Source organism: Geotrypetes seraphini, chromosome 15 (assembly GCF_902459505.1).
Source record: "Geotrypetes seraphini chromosome 15, aGeoSer1.1, whole genome shotgun sequence".
NCBI classification, from domain to species: domain Eukaryota; kingdom Metazoa; phylum Chordata; class Amphibia; order Gymnophiona; family Dermophiidae; genus Geotrypetes; species Geotrypetes seraphini.
The window spans coordinates 65,843,164-65,864,296 of record NC_047098.1 but is presented as its reverse complement, the minus strand read 5'-3'; the positions used below and the strand labels follow the sequence as shown (position 1 = coordinate 65,864,296).

General features: G+C 42.0%; 1 protein-coding gene across 5 annotated transcripts in view; it reads left to right on the top strand.

The window, feature by feature from the left end:
* The window catches only part of RNF43 (ring finger protein 43), a 126,037-nt gene that overhangs the window by 57,708 nt on the left and 47,196 nt on the right, over positions 1-21,133 (top strand). For all 5 annotated transcript variants that reach the window (XR_004537116.1, XM_033922164.1, XM_033922163.1 and 2 more), the window contains exon 2: positions 10,324-10,446. Coding sequence is in view for 4 of the 5 variants with exons in the window: in XM_033922164.1 (XP_033778055.1) it covers positions 10,324-10,446 (123 nt within the window). In the remaining variant the exon portion in view is untranslated. The remainder of the gene's footprint in view (positions 1-10,323; positions 10,447-21,133) is intronic.

Sequence of the window (21,133 nt, the reverse complement as noted above, 5' to 3'; positions counted from 1 at the left end):
GTAGAACAGATAAGGGGAGCTAAATGCTCCCTTCCTTCCTTCCGCCATCCAGCCTGAACTCTCCAGGTTTGGAATCTAGTGCAGGAACTTTGAACCCATAAACCTGAGTTCATGAGCTAAATGAACTGACTCTGGAGGATTTAAGGCGGATATTATAAGGAAGGAAGTCTCTCAGGTTTATCTGCACATATGAGACTGGTTCATATCTCCCTTGCAGAGGAGAAGGGGGGGGAGGGCGATTTGGTGCAGGAACCGATTGCATCAGCTAGATTAGACTGACCAGAAGAAAATGTTCACAAAGCTCCCTGTGGCAGAACTCGCTCGCTCGCTTCAAGTAGCCTGGCCTTCAGACTTAAAACCATTCCTAGTTGAAAAGAATTCAGTACTGCTTCACTTACTGTGGGGTTTAAAAAAATTACATACATGATCTGCTTTAATGTAAAAGTCATTTTTATTACAAGTATTTCTAATCAGACACGAGAACAGATATTCAATAATCTGTAAATGTAGTTCTTAGAGGACAAGTAGTCATCTATTCTCACATGTGGGTGACGACATCCATGGAAAACGACACAGACAGTCATAGGAGCCAGTGCTGTGGGTACTTCATCACCCCCAATATTGCACAAACTCCATGACTGTTCGGGGAGAGAGGATTTTCATAAGATTTAGCACTCTCAATCATTTTGAAAAGTTGGCTGCTATGCAGACATCAAAAGGCGTACTGTCACTTTTAAAACTTTGAAACCACCCATACTGTGCATGTCCTGGTACCTTCACGCCCAACGTTGGCTGGTTGGACCATCAGTTCAGTAACAAAGCTAAGAGGTCAACTAGTGGAGGTGGGAGGGTTGTGAGAATCTATGCCTGCAGTCCATGGTGAACATCTGGTACAGATGAGTAACTATGCTGTTTCCGAGGACAGCAGGCATATATTCTCACATGTGAGTGAAGTCATCCATAGAACCTGGCAGACAGTCCAAACGTGTACTGTCACTTTAAAACTTTAAGACTGCCCATACTGCATGCATGCTGGTGTCTTACCACCCAATGTCAGCTCGCAGGTCTGCAGTTCAGTAAGATAGCTAAGAAGCCAACAAGGGGAGGTGGGAGAGTTGTGAGAATATATGCCTGCTGTCCTTGGAGAACACCTGCTACAGGTGAATAACTTTGCTTTTGCCAAGGACAAGCAGGCATTATATTTTCACATGTAGGACTCCCAAGCTGCCAGGATCATGCCTCTGAAAAGAGGGTTATTGACCACCACCATGAGCCTGGTGAAACCGAAAAGGTTAGGCGGAAGTTTGCATCTAACTGGAGAATAAATTTTGTAGACCTGCTTGGTTGAACCGACTATCTCACCTGGAATGATCTCCAATCAATAGTGGGATGTGAAAGTATGAATTGAGGACCAGGTAGCTGTTTTACAGATGCTGGTGCCTTCCCACCCAACATCAGCTCACACGACTATGGTTTTTCAGTTTTCCTCTGAGCTGAGAAGCTGTGCTTTAGAGTCTTTCTAAGCACGTTAAACTATTGGGTGATTGTTTTTTTTTGTGTGTCTTCCTTTTTCATTTCTCTCTTAGGGTTTTTTTTATCGCTGGCTGCTGTGAGCATCAGAGCTTTTACTGTAGTAACCTTAATGCCGCTTGATAAAAGGGGGCCTTAGTTTTAGTCATATTTTTAGGGTTTTCTTTCTCCTTGATTTGGTTTAAAAATTTTGAATTTTTTCCTGATTTTGGGTTTCAAGCCTTTGGGCTCTTTTCAACTGGTTTTCAGGCCAAGAGGGTTGACATTTCCCTGGACCATAGAATACTTTGACCTTCTGTCGGCGGTTTTTCCATCGATGCCCAAGGCTTCCAGTGGCTTCAAGTGGTGCACCCAATGCTACAGGACCATCTCAGGTACAGACCCCACATAATTGGTGTGTCTAGTGCCTAGGTCCTGACCGTCAAAACATTTCCTGCACACTCTGCTCGCCCCGGGAACTCTGCTCGTTGGTCAAGTCTCTCTTGTCTGTATCTATCTCTAGAGAATGACATGGGAAACGGGGAGCGAAAAGAAGTGATCGGCCGCAAGTATGGGGAGAAGGCCATTCACCGCCCCGTGGAGCGATGAATAGCCTTGTCTCCGCAGTGAAGTGAGGGAACGCGCACGGCCACTGATCCCGCGGCCCAGCAGCCCCCTCCCTCCCTCTCACCTTATCTCCCAGCAGCATGAGCGAGCATTTTAACATGTCGTGTGTGGCTGCCCCAAACCTCTCCTCCGACGCAACCGGAAACAGGAAGTTATGTCGGAGAAGAAGTTTGAAGCAGCCACACGTGACCCGCTTAAAGACTCGTAGCATTGAAAGGTACTGAATTTTTAAAAAGCTTTTTCTGGGAGGGGGTTAGGAGGAGTCTGCAGGATTACCGGGGTATTTATAAGCTTGGGGAGGCATGAAGGGATTAGGAGGGGTCCACATCTTCGACGTGCAACAATTAGAAAAGCTTAAAGAGGGAGCCTAGATTTTAATTCTTCATGTGCAAAATGAAGAGCAGAAATATGAATATAGTAATCCTGTAGAAAAAAATCTTGTGGTCTCAACAATAAAGTTATAACATAATGCCAAAGAGACTGATTTTAGGTTTATCTGGCAGACTGTAAACAAAATCATTGGCGACAGTGGCAGTGCACCAAGACAGCTGGCAAACACTGAAGTGATTAAAAACTTGTTTGCCTGGGGGGGTTCGATCACCATTCGACTATCTTTGTCCAAACACAGACTGAACAACTGTTTTTAATTTGACAGCCAACTACCCAAACAAATAACCATACTCATTTCTTACTTTCTTTGAAACTGTCCAAAATTCTTTTTTTTTTTTTTGTAAGTTCTTGTTGTAATACTTCCTTGATATAATTCTTTTGTAATCCGCCTTGAACTGCAAGATAATGGCGGAATAGAAATCCCTAATGTAATGTAATAATGCAAAACTTTCTGTTGATGAACATTTATAAACAAAGCCCTGCCAGCTGAAGACCTCTTTCTCTAGTTCAGCAGCCAGAACTTTGATTTATAAAATGATAATTGTACAGAATATTGTTTCTTTTTATACTTTAATAAAATAAGTTCAGTATAAAACTGTTCGAGGCTTGTGTGGATGGGATCAGATGGTTTGCGGAGACGGGGGCCACATTTTTTCCCCGTGTCATTCTCTACCCGTCTCCTCTACTGCCAACTCCTGACTCTGTCACTTTTGCCTTGTTACGCTGCCAGGCTGTGTGTCTGGCCGTATTCAAATCCAGACTGAAACCCACTTTTTCAAAGCTGTGTTTTAAGTCCTAACCCTACCAACTTATAAACCACCATATTTGTTTAGTATTCCTTCTGTAGTCCTCTACCCTCTCCATCTCTTCATCCCTTTGTAATTCCCTACTTGAGCAGCATATATCGATTCACCATTTTTGTCCAGTGTGTCTGTCATCATTAGATTAGTTTCAAGTTTAATGTACAACACTATGGGCATCTGGTAGCACTATAAAAAATAGTAGTAGTGTAGTAATCTCAGTCAAGTCCACTAGTTAAATAGTTTGCATTATTTAGACCAGGGGTGCCCAAATGGTCAATCGCGATCAGCCAGTAGATCGCAAAGGCAACACGAGTCGATTGCGTTGCCTTTGCAATCTTGTTCTTCCTGCCTCCCCGAGCCAGGCCAGGTGCGTACAAGCGCTGGACCCACAAACCTTCACCTCCGACGTCAATTCTGACGTCGGAGAGGAAGTTCTGGGCCAGCAAATCACTGCCTGGCTGGCCTGGAACTTCCTCTCTGACGTCAAAATTGACAGCAGAGGTGAAGGCTTGTGGGTCCAGTGCTTGTACACACCAGACCTGGCTCGGGGAAGCAGGGAGAAATCAGCGTGGTGGCTTGGGGGGGCAGGGAGAGAGAGAGAAAGAATTGGGGAAGTGGAGAAATCAGCATGATGGCTTGGGGGAGGGCAGGGGAAGAGAAAAAGAAAGACTGGCAGGCAGGGGGGAGAGAAAGACAGAAATAAAGAGGGGGGCAGGGGAAGAGAGACAGAAGGAAAAGGGGAGGGAGCAGAAATAAATAAATATTGGATTTACAGAAGAAGGAAGTGCAACCAGAGACTCATGAAATCACCAGACAAAAAGGTAGGAAAAATGATTTTATTTTCAATTTAGTGATCAAAATGTGTCCGTTTTGAGAATTTATATTTGCTGTATAGATTTTGTACTATGGCTCCCTTTTACTAAACTGCGTCAGGAGCTGCGAGGGGCATTAGGCGCAGCTCCCTGCACTAAAAACCACTATCGCCGGATGGAGGCGAAAAAAAGGAAAGATGCCAGACCTCTGGGGGAGGGAAGAGAAACGGAAGGGGAGGACAGAGATGGCAGATGGATGGTTAGCACAGAGAAAGAAGAAAATGACAAATGGGCAGGAAACCCTGGCAAGCGAGTTATCAGAAGACAACCAGAGCCTGGGACCAACAAAAGGTAGAAAAAATAATTTTATTTTCTGTTTTGTGATTACAATATGTAAGATTTGAAATGTGTATCCTACCAGAGCTGCTGTTAGACAGACAGCTTGAACTAGGACCTAAAAGAGAGAGGAAAAGTCTTTATTTATTTTGTTTACATCACAGAGCTGGTGTGGGATTGGAGAGATTGTAACCCTATACTTCTACTAAGACCAAGGGGTCCTTTTATTAAGGTGCGCATTTAGCACACCTTAATAAAAGGACCCCTAATTATCTTAATAAAAATTTGGCCTGCGACTTAGCCTATGTTTTAGATTTTGGCCTCTTATGTGATTGAGTTTGACACCTCTGCCCTATACCAACAATATCTTTTAGCGGTCCCCTCAGTCCGCCAATTGTTTTATGATACAACACGTAAAACAATCTTTTCTGTAACCGCTCCAACATTGTGGAATACTTTACCTCTTACCCTGAGACAAGAAAAGAAAGATCGGATTTACAATCTGAACAACTGCTAAGATCGGTGACTTCATAACAGTCACTTGAGCACCAGAACACATGAGGTCAGATTTACGGTATTTTCTATACAATTGTCAAGAATGGTGATATCACATCAGTGCTTTTACCTATGCACGAGAACGCAAGGAGATTGTATTTAAATTTTATACAATTGTCAAGATCAGTTTTTTCACCTCAGCAATACAACACAGTTGTAATATCCAACTCAACCTCAGCAGCCACTTTCATAAAATAGGAGGCTAATTTGATACAGCTTTTTCTGGATATAAAGCTTGTTTTATACATAGAGGAGAGTTTTTATATCACAGCTGAATCTCAATAATTTTTAAAATCTAATCTTAAAACATTTCTTTTCAGAGATGCTTTTGAGATCTATACTTAATTTTTTTTTTCTCCTCATTTGCCCATGTGTATCATGTTGCGTCTGTGTTGTAATTGTGTATTTGTTCCCTTTATGTTATATTTTAAACTTTTTAACGATTAGTATTAATTGGAAATCGCTTTGACTAAAAAAGCACTATATCAAGACTTAAATAAACTTGAAACGATAGGTAGAGAGTGTTCCGTAATGGCTGAGACGGTATGACACGGTATTCCTTCTTACTGTTGTTCAGAGTCTGAGAGTTTTATGCAACATAGTTGTCTGCATTGCATTCCAGGCTTAAGAGTTGTTTGCGGTACATTATCTGAGTAGTAGTGTTTGGTGGCAGATAGTATGTGAAGCAATAAAAAGCTGAAAAGTTTAATCAGCCTTTGAGTAAACTACCTAATCCCATGTATTATCATGATCTAGAAATAAAAAAAACATGTAAAAATATGCATATGCCATATACAGTAAAACCTTGGATTACAAGTAACTTGGTTTGCAAGTGTTTTATAAGACAAGCAAAACATTTGATTAAATTTTAACTTGATATACAAGCAATGTCTTGCAATGCATGTACACACAGTATACACACATCACAGCTGAGCCGATGGATCTTCTCTTTCTGACGCTCTGGAAGTGACTGTTCTAAATGAGCGAGGTCTTGCAATATGAGTACATACAGTATATACGCATCACATCATCACAACTGAGCCGATGGTTCTTCTCTCTCTGACGCTCTGGAAGTGACTGTTCTAAATGAGCGAGGTCTTGCAATATGAGTACATACAGTATATACGCATCACATCATCACAACTGAGCCGATGGTTCTTCTCTCTCTGACGCTCTAGGAGTGTAGTGACTTTTCTAAACAAGCAAGGACTTGCAATACGTATAGTATTTTGTATTAACGTTTTTGGGTTATGGAACAAATTGTCTGAGTTTCCATTATTTCTTATGGGGAAATTCGCTTTGATATACGAGTGCTTTGGAATACAAGCGTGCTTCTGGAACGAATTATGCTCGCAAACCAAGGTTTGACTGTATATCAAAAGTAAAATGGGGCTTGCTAGGAAGCTTAGTTAGTCTGAAGGACCAAGTTGGAGAGAGTTTTTGACGTCAAGTCACTGTTTCTGTATTGACAGTTCTGTGGAACTGGATTTTGTAGTACATTGTTTCACAGCATGTGAAGGACTAGATTTAAGGAAAACCTGTGTTTAGGGTTATATAGGCAATACATTGTTAATAGGGACAAGTTTGGGACTATGTTGTGTTAAAGGGCATATGGATTAGAGGTGGAAGGGGTTTACTACAATGGGGGTACATGGGACCAAGCTGGGGTTGGGGGGGAGTTTTGCATTATAAAAGTGTATAAGTTCACTTAATTTGACTTTCAAATTAGTTTTTCATATGTTTAAAGAAGGAACAACTCTTTCAAAGATGTTATGTTATTTGTAGTCTTATATCCTGCCAAATCCTCCGATGTGTAGTTCGAGACAGATTTGCCTTTTTTAATTATTAATTTTACCGCAGCGGCCAGTGATAAAAATCCCTAATGCAGCTTGATAAGAGAGGGCTTTAATCTGCGATCAGTTGTATATGAAATTTCCCCAAGCACCTTCTCACATTTACTCTTCCCCTTCCCTATCCCTTTGCCCTCTAATCTTTCCCATCTCATTTTAGGAGGGGGGTAATGTGATTTGATATACTGCCTTTCTGCGGTGCAATCAAAGTGGCTTATATTTTATATGTAGGTGCTTTCTCTGTCTGTAGTGGGCACACAATCTAAGCATTTTTCCTGGGGCAACAGAGGGTTAAGTGATTTGCCCAGAGTCGCCAGGAGCAGCAGTGGGAATCAAACCTAGCTTCCCAGCCCACTGCACTAACCATTGTGCTACGCCTCCTTTTTTGCCCCGCTCTGCGGTACTAAGGAGGTAGAACAAGCCCACACTAATGTCTAGCATACTTAAAATAGCCAGTGTGGTAAGAGTCCGGTGTTAACGGCTTAGTGCATGAAAGGTCAGGGAGTGTGTAGTTACCTCAATCTGTTTTATATGTAATTAAAACTTGCTATACCACCTTTTCTGACAATACAGGTCAAGGCAGTGTACAATATACAGTACATAAACAACAAATTGAAAGGGTGAAATCAGAACTCCCATTTATATAAGAGAAAGAATCCAATTAGACACGAGGACAGCCATACTAAAAACATACAAATACACACAACTACTACTGTAGTAATAACTAGTGACAACTGGCTTCTGAAGAATCCCCCTTTTCTTCCTATGATTAGGTTTCCAAAACTTGGATAAAAAAAATAAAATAAATAAAATTTTTTAATTTCTTCAATAATAACTCCTTACAAAGAGTAAAGCTTTCCACCAGAAAGGAGAAATAGCACAGAAGGCTGATTGGTGCGTAGATTCAAGATGTGCCTGAGATGGTAAAGGAGAATTAAACATTATTCAAGGTTGGAACAAAGAGAGTATCATGCAACACGTGAAAAAAATCAAGTGAGACAAATACAAAGAAGTATCTTCATAAAGTGCCTGAGTTAAGTACCTTAAATTGAAATCAAAATCAAAATGAACTGGAATGGGAGTGATTGAATTTTTTTACTCTACAGAGAAATCTGGCAGCTGTATTTTGTAGCAATTGTAAATGCTTAATCTGATATAAAGCAATACCAGCATAAGCAATGTTACAGTAATCATCATAAGGCATATGGGAGACAGACTTAAAGATCTCAATATGTATACTTTGGAGGAAAGGCAGGAGAGGGGAGATATGATAGAGATATTTAAATACCTACTTAATGTAAATGCGCATGAGTCGAGTCTTTTTCATTTGAAAAGAAACTCTGCAATGAGAGGGCTTAGGATGAAGTTAAGAGGTGATAGGCTTAGGAGGAATCTAAAGAAATACTTTTGTACTGAAAGGGTGGTGGATGCATGGAACAGTCTCCCAGAAGAGGTGATAGAGACAAAGACTGTCTGAATTCAAGAAACATAGAAACATAGAATATGACGGCAGAAAAGGGATAGAAGGGAGTTAAAAAATTTGATCAGTTAAAACATTTAATTGTCGTAAAAATGTTAAATTAATCAACCTGAACCTAGGCTCATGCCAATTATTCCGAAAGCATCTGAAAACCTAGCTTTTCTCCAAAACATAAAGCTATCTGTTGAAAATATAAAGCTAGCTATTCTCTTCATAACCTCTAATTTCTTATTATGTCCTTCCCTCATTTATTGAATTACCTGTAAACCATGCTGAACTCTATCTTTAAGGAGATGATGCGGTATACAAACTTAAGGTTTAGTTTAGTTTCTCTTCCTCTCTCTCTCTCTCTCTCTCTCTCTCTCTCTCTCTCTTTCTCTTTTTTTTCCTCCCTCTCTCTCTCTCTTCTTCTCTTTTTTCTCTCTATTCCTCTCTTTTTTTCTCTCTCTCTTCCTCTTTTTTTTCTCCCTCTCTCTCTTCTCTTTTTTCTCTCTCTTCCTCTCTTTTCTCTCTCTCTTCTTTTTTTTCTCTCTTTCTCATTCTCATTAAAAGGCGTCATGTATGCAGGTAAATTAGGGAAATACCTTTTCTTCAAATTCACTGAGCTTTGGAATAACCTCCCTGCCCCACTGCGGAACCTAGGCTCTTTCCGATTATTCCGAAAGCATCTGAAACCCTGGCTTTTCTCCAAAATGTAAAGCTATCTATTTAAAATGTAAAGCTAGCTATCCTCTTCATAACCTCTAATTTCTTATTATGTCCTTCCCTCATTTATTGAATTACCTGTAAACCGTGCCGAGCTCTATCTTTATGGAGATGATGCGGTATTCAAACTTAAGGTTTAGTTTAGTTAATAGTGAACGAAGACCTGGATTCTCAAAAGCTGTTGAAGGTTAGTCACCAGCAGGCACCTAGATCAAGCCTACTGGCGACTAACTTAAAGGTTTAAATTGGTTCTAAATGACGCGATAATTGGTTGTGCCATTTTAAAACAATTAAAACCTAATCAAAAAAAAAAATAAATGAGGTGATGCTAGGTGGTCTCCTGGACCAGTGCCGTCCTTGGCACCTAGCATTGCCTAGTGACATCAGAGCCTGGAAATAGGCGTATTTAGGAGTGGTACTAAGCGACGCTAGCCATGATTCAGGTAGCACTCTAGGTGCCAGAAATGTAGGCTTGTGACGCTCTGGCCTATATTTCCAGCACCTAGGATCCTTGGGAGCTGTGATTCTGGAATAACATGGAGCAGGCACCGCTTTCAGAATCTGGGCTTTAATGTCCACCCTTACTAAATATGTATCCGTCACAATCCCTAGTATAAATTGCTTGTTATAACAAAAAATGTGGTGGAACATCAAATGTGGAAATGATAGCTGTAAAAAAATTCCACAGCATGTGCTTCACACAATACCATCATGATTAGTATTCATTAGAGGAAAAGCAAGATAAGTGGGAGGGTCATATTTGAACACCTCAAAAGTATCAAGATTTTCAGTGGGAAGGTAGATCGAGAATAAGAGGCTCCAAGATGCTAGAAAATGTTCCTTTAAAGAAATGGTGGTGAATGGATGGAGAGGTCTTTTGGGGAGGTGATGGAGACAAAGCAGGAATGTGCCTCTCTGATGTAAATCCTTTACATCAGAGAGGCCTTATGGTCCTTGTCTTCCATGATATTGTGTGTTCATTTCTTGGAGCAGGAATAGGAAACCTGTCCCGAAGACCTAAATGAGTAATTACAGGCAATAAATAGGTTCCTGTTTATCCTAGTGTAGTTAATAATACTGATACAGTTGTTTCTTAAATAAACATTACTGGACTTATCCATTCAGGAAATCATTTCAGATGTGTGCATCTGGTCTCTGATTCCTTCATACACCTTCTTCCTTTCCCTTTCATCCATAAAGACCTGAGGTGGAATGTTCTTGTTTGCCTTAATCCTTCTTTCTTTTGTTCTCCACAGTTCCACCCATTGTCCCTTTGTAACACCAGTGAGGACGAACATACTGTCCGTGGATTTATCACCATTGTCAAGCTGGAAAGCCCAGAGAGAGATCCTCATCCCTGCCTGTCGCTGGCTAACAAGGTGTGTGGCATGCTACCTTTCAAGTGAGGAAGATAGCAACAAAGTCATCAGAAGAGGATTGATTGAGGCCAGTGTAGCGAAAGGTGAAGAGAAACAGGGGAATGATTGGAGAGAAAAGGTGCTTCTTTGGAGGTGGATAGAGAAAGTTGGAGAAGGAAAACAGAGCATGAGAAATGTTTAAAGGAAGGAGTGGTCATCATAATGGAGAGAGGAAATGGGATAATGAGGGTGAGGGACATTTGGGTGAGGGAAAGGGATGAATTGAAGAGAGAGAAGGGGAAAGGGGCATTGTGGTAGAAGAGAAAAGTGAAATGGTTGATATAGTGAGGGGGAAGGGACCAACTTGATCTTTAGTGAGCTGGGGATAGCATTGGCTATACTAGACTTATTTTCCAATTCGGGAAAGTATGTCTCGTAATGTCTGGATAGATGCGTATCTGGGGCAGTAATGGTTATCCCATGGTATGGTTTGATCTAAGTACCAAAAGCAGAACATAGGCACATAAAACTCAAAGTCCTGGACTTCAGTGAAAAGAAGGAATACCTGAAGAAAGTCCTGAAGGGATGGGAGGACATAAGAAAAATGGAAAAATAGTGGCACAAGCTCAAAAGTGCTACAAATGTGGATCATATCTGTGAGTATCTAGTTAAAATTGCCACTAGATAAAATAACTTTTGCTGAGAAACATTTGCAAGAGTTTTCCTTTAGGCAACAGGATAAGCAAGCCCTGGGTCAATTATCTGTCAATCAAAGCACAGTGACTGATCAAAGGAAAAAGTTCAAAAGGGCCCCACTGGCACACTATTTGCAGTGTGAATCAACAAGGAAGTACAAACACATAAGTTGAGCAGAAGAGGTGCTGTGAGAGGACTTTTAAGGTACAGAGAAATCTTCACTGCTAAGAATTTGCTTGAAACTTAAATAGATAAGCTCAAGGTCTTCATTTTATTTTAAGTATACTGATTATTTAGCAAGGAAGTTTAAGGGACATTTTTTCTTAGCACAAAAAGTCTCTGTTATAGTTCATAGACTAACATATAAAGGGGCTATTTTAAAATTGTTACAGTATTGGTATAAAGCAGAGCTAAAACAAATGTAACATCAGGGCGTGCTAGGAAGGTAAAATTCTTGAATGAAATCAAGGACTTCTTTATGAAGCAACTGGTTCAGGATCCAACAAGAGGTGAAGCAATTCTAGATCTAATCCTTAGTGGAGCACCGGATTATGGTGCAGGAGGTAATGGTGTTTAGGGCCACTAGATAAGTGATCATGACATGATCAGACTTGATATACTATCTGGAGTAAGTACACACAGGAAATCCAATACAATAGCATTTAACTTTGAAAAAGGAGACTATGATAACATGAAGAGAACTGTAACAAAGAAACTTAGAAGAGCAGCTGCAGAGCTCATGCACAGAAGTTAGTCTAAAATATCATCCTGGAAGCCCAGACCAGATATATTCCATGTATTAACAAAGGAGGAAGGAAGCAGATGGCATAGTTAACAAGTGAGGTGAAGGAAGCTATTTCAGCCAAAAGAAAATCCTTCATAAATTGGAAGAAGGATTCGACTGAAAATAAGAAACAGCATAAGGAATGGCAAGTCAAATGCAAGGTACTAATAAGGAAGGCAAAAAGATCTTTTGAAAAAAAGATTGTGTTGGATGCAAAAACATATAGTAAAAACTTTTTTAAAGTACATTAGAAGCAAGAAGCCTGGAAAAGAATCAGTTGGATCACTAGACGATCGAGAAATAAAAGGGATACTCAGGGAAGACAAGGCCATAGCAAGAGAGATGAAATTAATTCTTTGCTTCTGTCTTCACTGAGGAAGATGTAGGGGAGATACTGGAGCCAGAAATGGAATTCAATGCAGATGAGTAGGAGAAACTGAAACAAATCTCTAACACTGGAAGATGTAATAGGTCAATTTGACAAATTGAAGAGTTGCAAATCACCTGGATCAGATGGTATGCATCCCAGAGTACTGACAGAACTGGAAAATGAACTTGCAGAGATATTGCTATTTATTATTTATTTATATTATACATTTATAACCTGTCTATAACTAACAACCTGTTTTACCAAACCGTGCAGCCCCAAAGCCCTTTAAATATTTGTAAAACAGGCCCTAAGTGATTTACAAAAAAAAAACCCCACACACATAATTTCTAATTTATCTTTAAAATCCAGCATGGTATCTGAAGACTGGAGGGTGGCCAATGTAATGCCAATTTTTAAAAAGGGTTCCAGAGGTGGTCCAAGAAATTACACAGTAGACCAGTGAGTCTGATGTTGGTGCCAGACAATGGTAGAGACTTTTCTAAAGAACAAAATTACAGAACATATACATAAGCATGGATTAATGAGACAAAGCTAACATGGATTTAGTCAGGGGAAATCTTGCCTCACCAATCTAATATATTTCTTCAAAGGGGGTGAATAAACGTGGATAAAGGTGAGCGAGTTGTTATTGTCTTTATGGATTTTCAAAAGACATTTGACAAAGTCTCTCATGAAAAACTTCTGAAGAAATTAGAAAGTTATGGGATAGGAAATAATGTCCTATTATGTACTAAGAACTGGTTAAAAGATAGAAAACAGAGAGTAGGGTTAATGGCTAATATTCTCAATGAAGAAGGGTAATAGTGGGGTTCTCCAGGTTGCAGAATCATCACAGATCATGGAAAGGAGACATACTTGCACAAGTGAGGGATAAAACTTGGCACAAAGAAAAAAAATATATATCAGAGAATTCCTATGGCAAACTAAAGTTATCTGAAGGCTTCTAGCTCACAGCAAGGCACTATTATGCTGGGCATGCTTTAGCATAGGGAAAGAAAGAGAAAGGAAATCAGCCATGGGCCTAGATTCACTAACCTTACCGATCGTGTCCCGACCAGTTTGCAACCCCGAGCCGATTCATTAACCTTCCTCCTGATCCAATCCGTACCCGATCCGCACATGCAAAAGTAGGAAGGCAGCAATTCAGTAAACAATTTCAGAAACATCGACTGGGCTGGCCGATCAAAAAAGAAGCGACTGCTGAGGACCAGTTGCTCATGTCCTTTCTGACTGTCCTGCTGAACACACCGTAGTGCAGCCCTTAAAACCACAGGCTTGCACTGCAGTCACACATCAGTTTTGGGGTTGTGCCTAGGCAAGGGAGAGTAACAGCTTTGCTCTTCCCTGAGCTGGAGCTAATATCAGAAGATACACATTTGCTTTCCCCCGTGGTCACGATCAGATGCTGTCCGGCAAGATGGAAGTCAGGAGAGCAAGCACATGCGCAGACCATCTAAAGGCAAAAGAGATGGTGGATCGCTCTGCAGTCGATGTGGGGCGTGCCTCCGATTGAGTCAATTTGCATGCAGACTCGTCGTGGATCGGTAAGGTTAGTGAATCTAGGCATTAGTGAAAGCAAGTAAAAGGGTACACACATTGTCCTAAAGAAGTCTGCATTGGATTAAGTCCAGAACTCAAACACTCAGAGGGGAAAAATTCTCACCATTCAAGAGCATTTGTGAGGGAGATCAGTTAGCTTCACTGGGAGACAAAACGTGCGCCCTAGCTATCATTTTTATACAATTTCTTCTCCTATTGGTTGCTATGGAGGATTGCACTTTTCCCTTCCCAAACTTTTAGTGTGACCATAAATTGGTTCCAGTTTCCTTTTGAAGTGGCATTTTCCCAAGCTAAGATACACACACTGTTCTCAGGACAATAGGTACCTCTGATCACAGGGGCCATGCATAAGATAAAACCAGGCTTCCTGCAGGAGTGGGGCATCAGGATGTTCATGGGCTAGATTCACTAACCTTCCAATCCGTGTCCAATCTGTGGGCGATTGGAGGCAGGCTGACCGATTCACCAACCATCTTCATGCAAATGAGGGCAATCGTAAGCATGCCCCCATCTGATGACACGGATCGCTGGGTAGCGATCCTGATGCATGCACACACCATCTACTTGTCTGTAGATGGTCTGCGCATGTGTATGCTGGTTGGGGGGGGGGAGGTTTAAATTTTTTTGTACTGGCCCCTGGCCTTAACTCTCCTGCTCTCTGCTGCCCTTCCCTGCAGTACGAGCCCATGGTTTTAACCTGCAGGTTTAAAGCGGGTTAAAACCACAGGCTCGCACTGCAGGGAAGAGCGGCAGACAGCAGGAGAGTCGGGTGAGGCAGAGAGCAGGTCGCGACATTGAGCAGGAGATCCAGGGAACCAGAGAGAGAGAGTCAGGGAGGCAGAGAGCTTGTGGCATTGAGCAGGAGAGTTGGGGAGGCAGAGAGCATGTTTATTTCAGGGCTGCAGGGCTGGCAGGACAGTCGGAAAGAACTTGAGCAACTGGTCCCCAGCAGTCGCTTCATGTTGATCGGCCAGCCCAGTCGATGTTCAAGATTTTTGTTTAGTGAATCGCTGCCTGCCTACTTTGAATACTGTTTCCCCTCATTTGCATGCACAGATTGGAATCGAATCAGCACAGAGGTTAGTGAATCGGGTCGGAGGAAAATCGGGTCGCAAAGGGGTCACAAACCGATTGGTACACAATTGGTTTGCTTAGTGAATCTAGCCCTATTTTATTACAGATGTACACACCAGAACTAGGTTGTGGGAGAAAGCATCCAAGGTATTGTTTATTTGTTTACTGCTAGGGAAAAATACACAGATATCAGATGGAGAGGAAGACAGGGCCTGATCAAAGGGGAAATGGCCTAGCCTTAGAGGTAATTGTTATTCATTGTCCTTAACAGATGAGAAACACAGACAAGATCAAAGAACAAGGGAAAATAAAGCCTGCTGTTAAAGTTGGTATCCTTGTCTTAGGGCTAGATTCACTAAAGATTACGACTCAATCACTGTTGGCCGATTCTCTGGCCAATTTTCAAACAACGATTGATTCACGGTCAAGTTGCATGCAAATGATTTGCATGGAGATGCAAATCATTTGCATGCAAACCCATTGACTCAATCGCTCAGTGAACGATTGAGACGTGCAGAGCCCTGACAATAGGGACATATTACCCTCTATAACATGTTGGTACTGCCTTAATGGTTATATGTTTATCAGATGTTGCCTTTGTCTCTTTCTAGGAAAATAGAACTTCATTTGGACAAATTAATTTGTGGATTTCTTTGGGTGGGCGGTTGCTCTCGCCTTCCTCTTCAGTTGGTGGTTTTACCAAGTGATAGGGGAGGCTTGGGCATGTTGTCCCTAAGATGCTTTAGAGGCCTGTCATATGCATCATACTCATGATTGGTTCTTGTCCACTTCTTATTTCTCATGGACTCCGGTGGAACTGCAGCTTTGGAAACCTTATCATTTTAGTTATCTTCCCCATACTCCATGAGTAGTGGCTGCTGTTCTGGGGAACCCTTATTATTTTTTTCTTGGTTCCTTAAGATCCACGTGGAGACAAGTCTGCATCCAAATGAATCTAGACTTTCGAATTCGCTCTACTCCTCTATTGCCTATTTGTGGCAATGTTTTTTTTCTTCCTGGTATGACATCAACTAGATTTCAGATGGCAAAGAGGGGGACCCATTTTTTATTTATATCGGATCCTTACTGATGATGGTACTTTACCAGTACTCTCTCAGTTGCGTACTACCTATGGCTGGACTACTTTGGATATTTTTTCTTATATTCAACTCAGACATTATGTGAACTCTTTGCCAACTTCGACATTGCTTCTTAAAGTGTATGAGCTTTTGTCAGAAACATATTGTTTAGAAGTTCAGTTGATAGTATCAATGCGATACTTCAGACACTCTCTTTTGGATTTTTCTCCAGTTTTAGACTATGCCAGGATGGCCCAGGCCTGGAGCGTGGAACTGCATATTACTTTGCAGGGTCCTAATATACATCATTTTTTAAAATTGTTGTATAGATTATTACCTGATATCTCATTTTGAAATGGGATATAAATTAATTTGTCATTTATATATAGCACCTTGGCGTGCTTATCATGCAACACTTGTGTCTGAAGGTTCTTGTCCCAAGTGTGGTCACCCTAAAGCCATTTTATCTCATATGTTTTGGATCTGTCCTTGCGTATGTCAATTATGGTCTGTAATTTTTTCTAGAGTTGGTAGCATGTGGAACACCAAATGACAATGTAATAGTTAAAGCTTATTTTGGTTATTTGACTTTCAGCATCCTATTCCCAGTGGACTTAAAAGTTTTCTGAAACAAGCCATGTTTTCAGGCTTGAAGGTCATCCTTTCTCTTTGGATAGGATCACTGCATCCAATTCATAGTTATTGGCGTTCCAGTATGCTTCATCTCTTAATTATGGAAAGCAAGTCTCTCTCTGAATGGGACACCCGGAAAGGATGGGTGTTGCTCATGCTTTGGCAGCCTTTTTAAAAATACGTTAACTCCTACAGTGCTGATTGGCTTAGGCACTGACAGGAAAGTAAGGTTTGACAGCTCAGACCCCCCTCCCACGCAAATTAAAATAAAAAAACAAACCCCCAATCGATCACTTTCTCCTGCTGTCGCCCAACCCCCCTGCCCCTCCCTACTTTATTTAGGAAGTCCAGCTGGAGGGACGCCTATTCTCTGGCTGGCAGATCCGCCTCTTACAAAATGGCAGGCTTTCTCCTTCCCGATGCATCCTGGGATGCACCAGGGAGGGGCCTAAGGCTCTGATTGGCTCAGGTTGCTTAAGGCCTTAAGTAATCTGGGCCAATCAGAGCCTTATGCCCCTCCCCGGTGGTGCACCAGGAAGAGGAAGACCCACCATTTTGTAAGAGGTGGACCTGGCAGCTGGAGGGTAGATGTCCCTCTGGACAGACTTCCTGAATAAGGTAGAGAGGGGTGGAGGGGTCGTTGTGTGGGTTGAGCGATGGTGGGAGAGAGTGGGCATCTCTCCCGTTATGGGTGGGGGGGAATAGTGGTGGTGGTGTAGAGTCGGGAGCACGGGGGGAGTTGTTGGGGGGGTTGTGTGACGGCAGGAGTGAATGGGCATCTCTCCAGCTACTGTGGGGGATAGAGTCAGGGGATTGTGCGAAAGTGACAGGAGAGAGTGGGTATCTCTACCGCTGCCATTGGGTGGAGGGTTGCTTGACTTTGGCGGCGGGGGGGGGGGGGGGGGGAGGAATGGGCATCCTTCCTGCCAATCTTCAATTTGGGCTTGTTTTTTAAAAATTTATGCATTCTGCGCATTTGCCCATCGCTATCCCCAGTGATGGGCATGTACAAATTTAGCGAACCTTCGCTACTCTCCACCAACCTCATTTGCATGCTTGTTTTTTGGAGAATTACTTGCCTTTTTGAAATTGCTACAATAACGGCTGCGACAGCCGCCCATCGGTTTTTACTGCAAAATTTTGAGATTCTAGCTCTGAGAAAGACATAACCAGCAGAAGAAAGGAGATGTTAAACTCTACTCTTAATTTGCTGTATACTCCCTGTATTTAACTACTGCACAGTCCTGTATGTCCAAACATTTAACCTATAGTACATCTTATTTGTTTAATTACTCTCCATTGTGTATGTTTATCTGTAGACCGTTCTGAGCTACTGGGAGGACGGGATAAAAATCTAAATAAATAAATTAATTAATTAATGCCCTATATAAGTCATTGGTAGGGCCCCCTTGGAATATTGTGTTCAGTTTTAGAAGCCGTATCTCACTAAGGAAATAAAAAAAAAAACTTGAAGTGGTTCAGAAGAAGGTAAATAAAATGGTATGGGCTTTGCACCAAAAGACTTACGAGAAGAGACTTGAAAACCTGAATATGTTTAGCCTAGAGGAAAGGAGGGACAGGAGAGATAGGATACTGATATTTTAAATACTTGAAAGGTATTAATATACAAACAGATCTATTTCAGAGACAGGGAAATAATAGAACTGGAGTACATGAATTGAAGTAAGCAGGGTCATAGACATAGAAAGAGAGAAAAATGAAGGCAGAAAAAGACGATATGGCCAATCCAGTCTGCTCATATAGGTTTAGAATACCTTTTCATGGAGAGGTTGGTAGATACCTGGAGTACCTTCCCAGGGGATGTGGTGGGAACAAAACATAGTGGCTGAATTCAAAATCACTTGGGGAAATCACGTAATGAAAGCAAAATTAAACATCCTTCCAACTTTAAACCGAACATCGAGGAGTGTAAAAACTGCATGGATACAACTCTGTCTGTAATTATTGCAAACTGCCATTTATCTAAAGGTGAATTCACACTCAAAAAAGTTGTAATAGAATGGGCTAGAAAACAAATTAATTAAATAAATAATCTGTCAGGGGGGATAGTCAGTCCATATCTTTCACGGAGGAGGATCATGGAGGGAAAAGTATTTGATAAAATCCCAGAACAGAAAGTGTGGATAAAGTGGCCCATCTATGGGACTAATGCTGTAACGGCAATCTCAGTTAATTGAAAATATGGCATCATACAGAGTCCTGTACGGTCAATTTGGGAAAAGAATGTAAATGTTAGCAGCTTTCAGGTAGTATAGCTCCGATATTAGAATAGTTTGGGCTTGTTGTAATGGCATATGTCGGTTTATGATTATGCTATGCTGCAGCCAAATTGTTGAGCAGACTTGTGGGTTTTTTGCCTGCCATCATTTACTCTGTTACTTTTTCTTATCTGGGGTTGGATTCTCTTTGCTTGTGTCCTCTTGGGTCAGGGGTGGGGACTCACTCATAGCATTTTACAAAGGCCCTATTGTTTGCTGCTAGGATTCAGTTCACCCAAGGAGGGCTCTGTCTCTCTCTGATTCATAGAATCAGTAAGCAGGAGGTGGGCAAAGCCAGGGCTAGGTTTGGAGTTCTGCCCCAGGTGCATCTGTCGTGTGTCTACATAACATGACAGCTATTTGCAGGACCTTGCAACAGTGCAATTCCAAATTATCTTATTCCTCTGCCTCTAAAATCCTTTTTCAGACCCATTTTCTTTCAAGTTACTATCATCAACTCAGTCCATGGGACACACCTAGCCAGGCAGGTTTCACAGGATATCCACAATGAATATGCAGGAGATCAATTTATATGCAGTGCCTCCATTCTATGTAAATCTATCTCATGTATATTCACTGTGGCTGTCCTGAAAACTGGCTAGGTATATCACAAGAACTGGGTTCAGAACCCTTGCTTTAGAGATTAGTGGGGTGCTGTAGAAAATGAGAAGCACAGGCTTCTGGGGAGTTACAGGGAAGGGTGAAGGAGCTGTGGTGGTGGGAGTGCTGTAGGGAAGGGTGGCACCATATGGGGGAGCTGTAGGGAAGGGTGAGGGAGTTGTGACATAATGAGAGTGAAGGAGCTGTAGGGAAGGGGTTGAGGAGCTGTGCCATTGTGGAGGTTGGGAGCTGTAACGAAGAGTGAAGAAGCGCAGATGCAGGGGGTGAAGCTGTAGCACTGTGAAGGAGGAACCGTGGTACTGTGGTGAGAAGCTGTATGGAATGCTGGAAGAGTTTAGTTTACTATCAGTTCTAGCCCGCCTTTAGCCAAGGCGGGTTACAAAATACACATACATAATAAAACAAACAAATGTACATACACAACAATTAACAAAACAACTTGTCCATAACAATCAAACTGTGGCACTGTGTGTGTATTGGGGAGGATAGCTATAGGGAAGGGAAGGAACCGTAGGGAACTGTGTTCTAGGCAAGGAGAAAAACTTCACAAGTGCATAATGTAACATCTGAAGTACTTGCACACAGTTCAGCAAGTGAATTAGTCCTGTGTTCCCTACTGTTTTTGCTGCCCTATTTGAGTCCTGCTCAGAGGAGGAAGTGAAGTGTCTGTGACCAGTGAAAACTTTCTTTGGCCACTGAAGGTATGTAAAGTGCAGGATCTATTCCTGTGAACCCCCTAGGAAGCAGCAGATTCAGTGTCGGCATCTGGAAGCAGCATAGAGAGCCAGTGAGTGATCTTGTCTAGGTTCTACAGCTGGCATATAATGGTGAGAGGGGGAGGTAGGGTAATGGAACAGAGAAGTAAGTGCTTGGTGTGTTTTCCTGTGCTGCTGGTGGAACTTTGTTTTTCCTCTGGCCTGAAAGAGGGGACGTGACCAAAGCAGGAGAGAGAGATGGGGATGGGATGGGATGGAAGATGGGGATGAAGATGACGCACATGGTGGTGGAGGAGGACTGTAGAGGGGGAAAGCGCATGTAGACGAGTAGGAAAGCAGGAGAACAGAATTTTCCCACTGGCATCTAGGAATGAGTTATGTTTTTTCTAGCCTGGTTATAGGTGTACTGTGTCTGAAAATGAGCCGAAGGGCCATCAGAGGCGCAGATGTGCTTGTGCCATGCTGGTGGCTATTTGTGAAAGGTGTAAATTGTTGCGGTTGTGGACCCCCTATCACCAGGGGACCATCAGTTCTCAGTGGAATTTGCTCTACTTTTAAATAGCTTCTGTCTTTCACTCTTTGCTTGCGTGAGAGGAAGGTTTTTCAGCCTTGAGTGTAATGGATGCATCCTTGTGAGATGCCTCTGGGATAAGTGTGCTAAATGGTGACAGTGTGGTGGTGACTGCTACTGGGAAATTTTTGGAGATTAAGTTTACGTGAGAGCCAGCAGGGAGACCTAAGCTTAATTTTCTGCTTAGCTTGGGGAAAGGAGTAAGGTCATATTTGTGGAGAGGAATGGGGGCTGATTGGGTGCCAGCACCCAAGACCAGCTTAACCATCAGGCAAATTGGGCAGTCACCTTGGGTGACATTTTC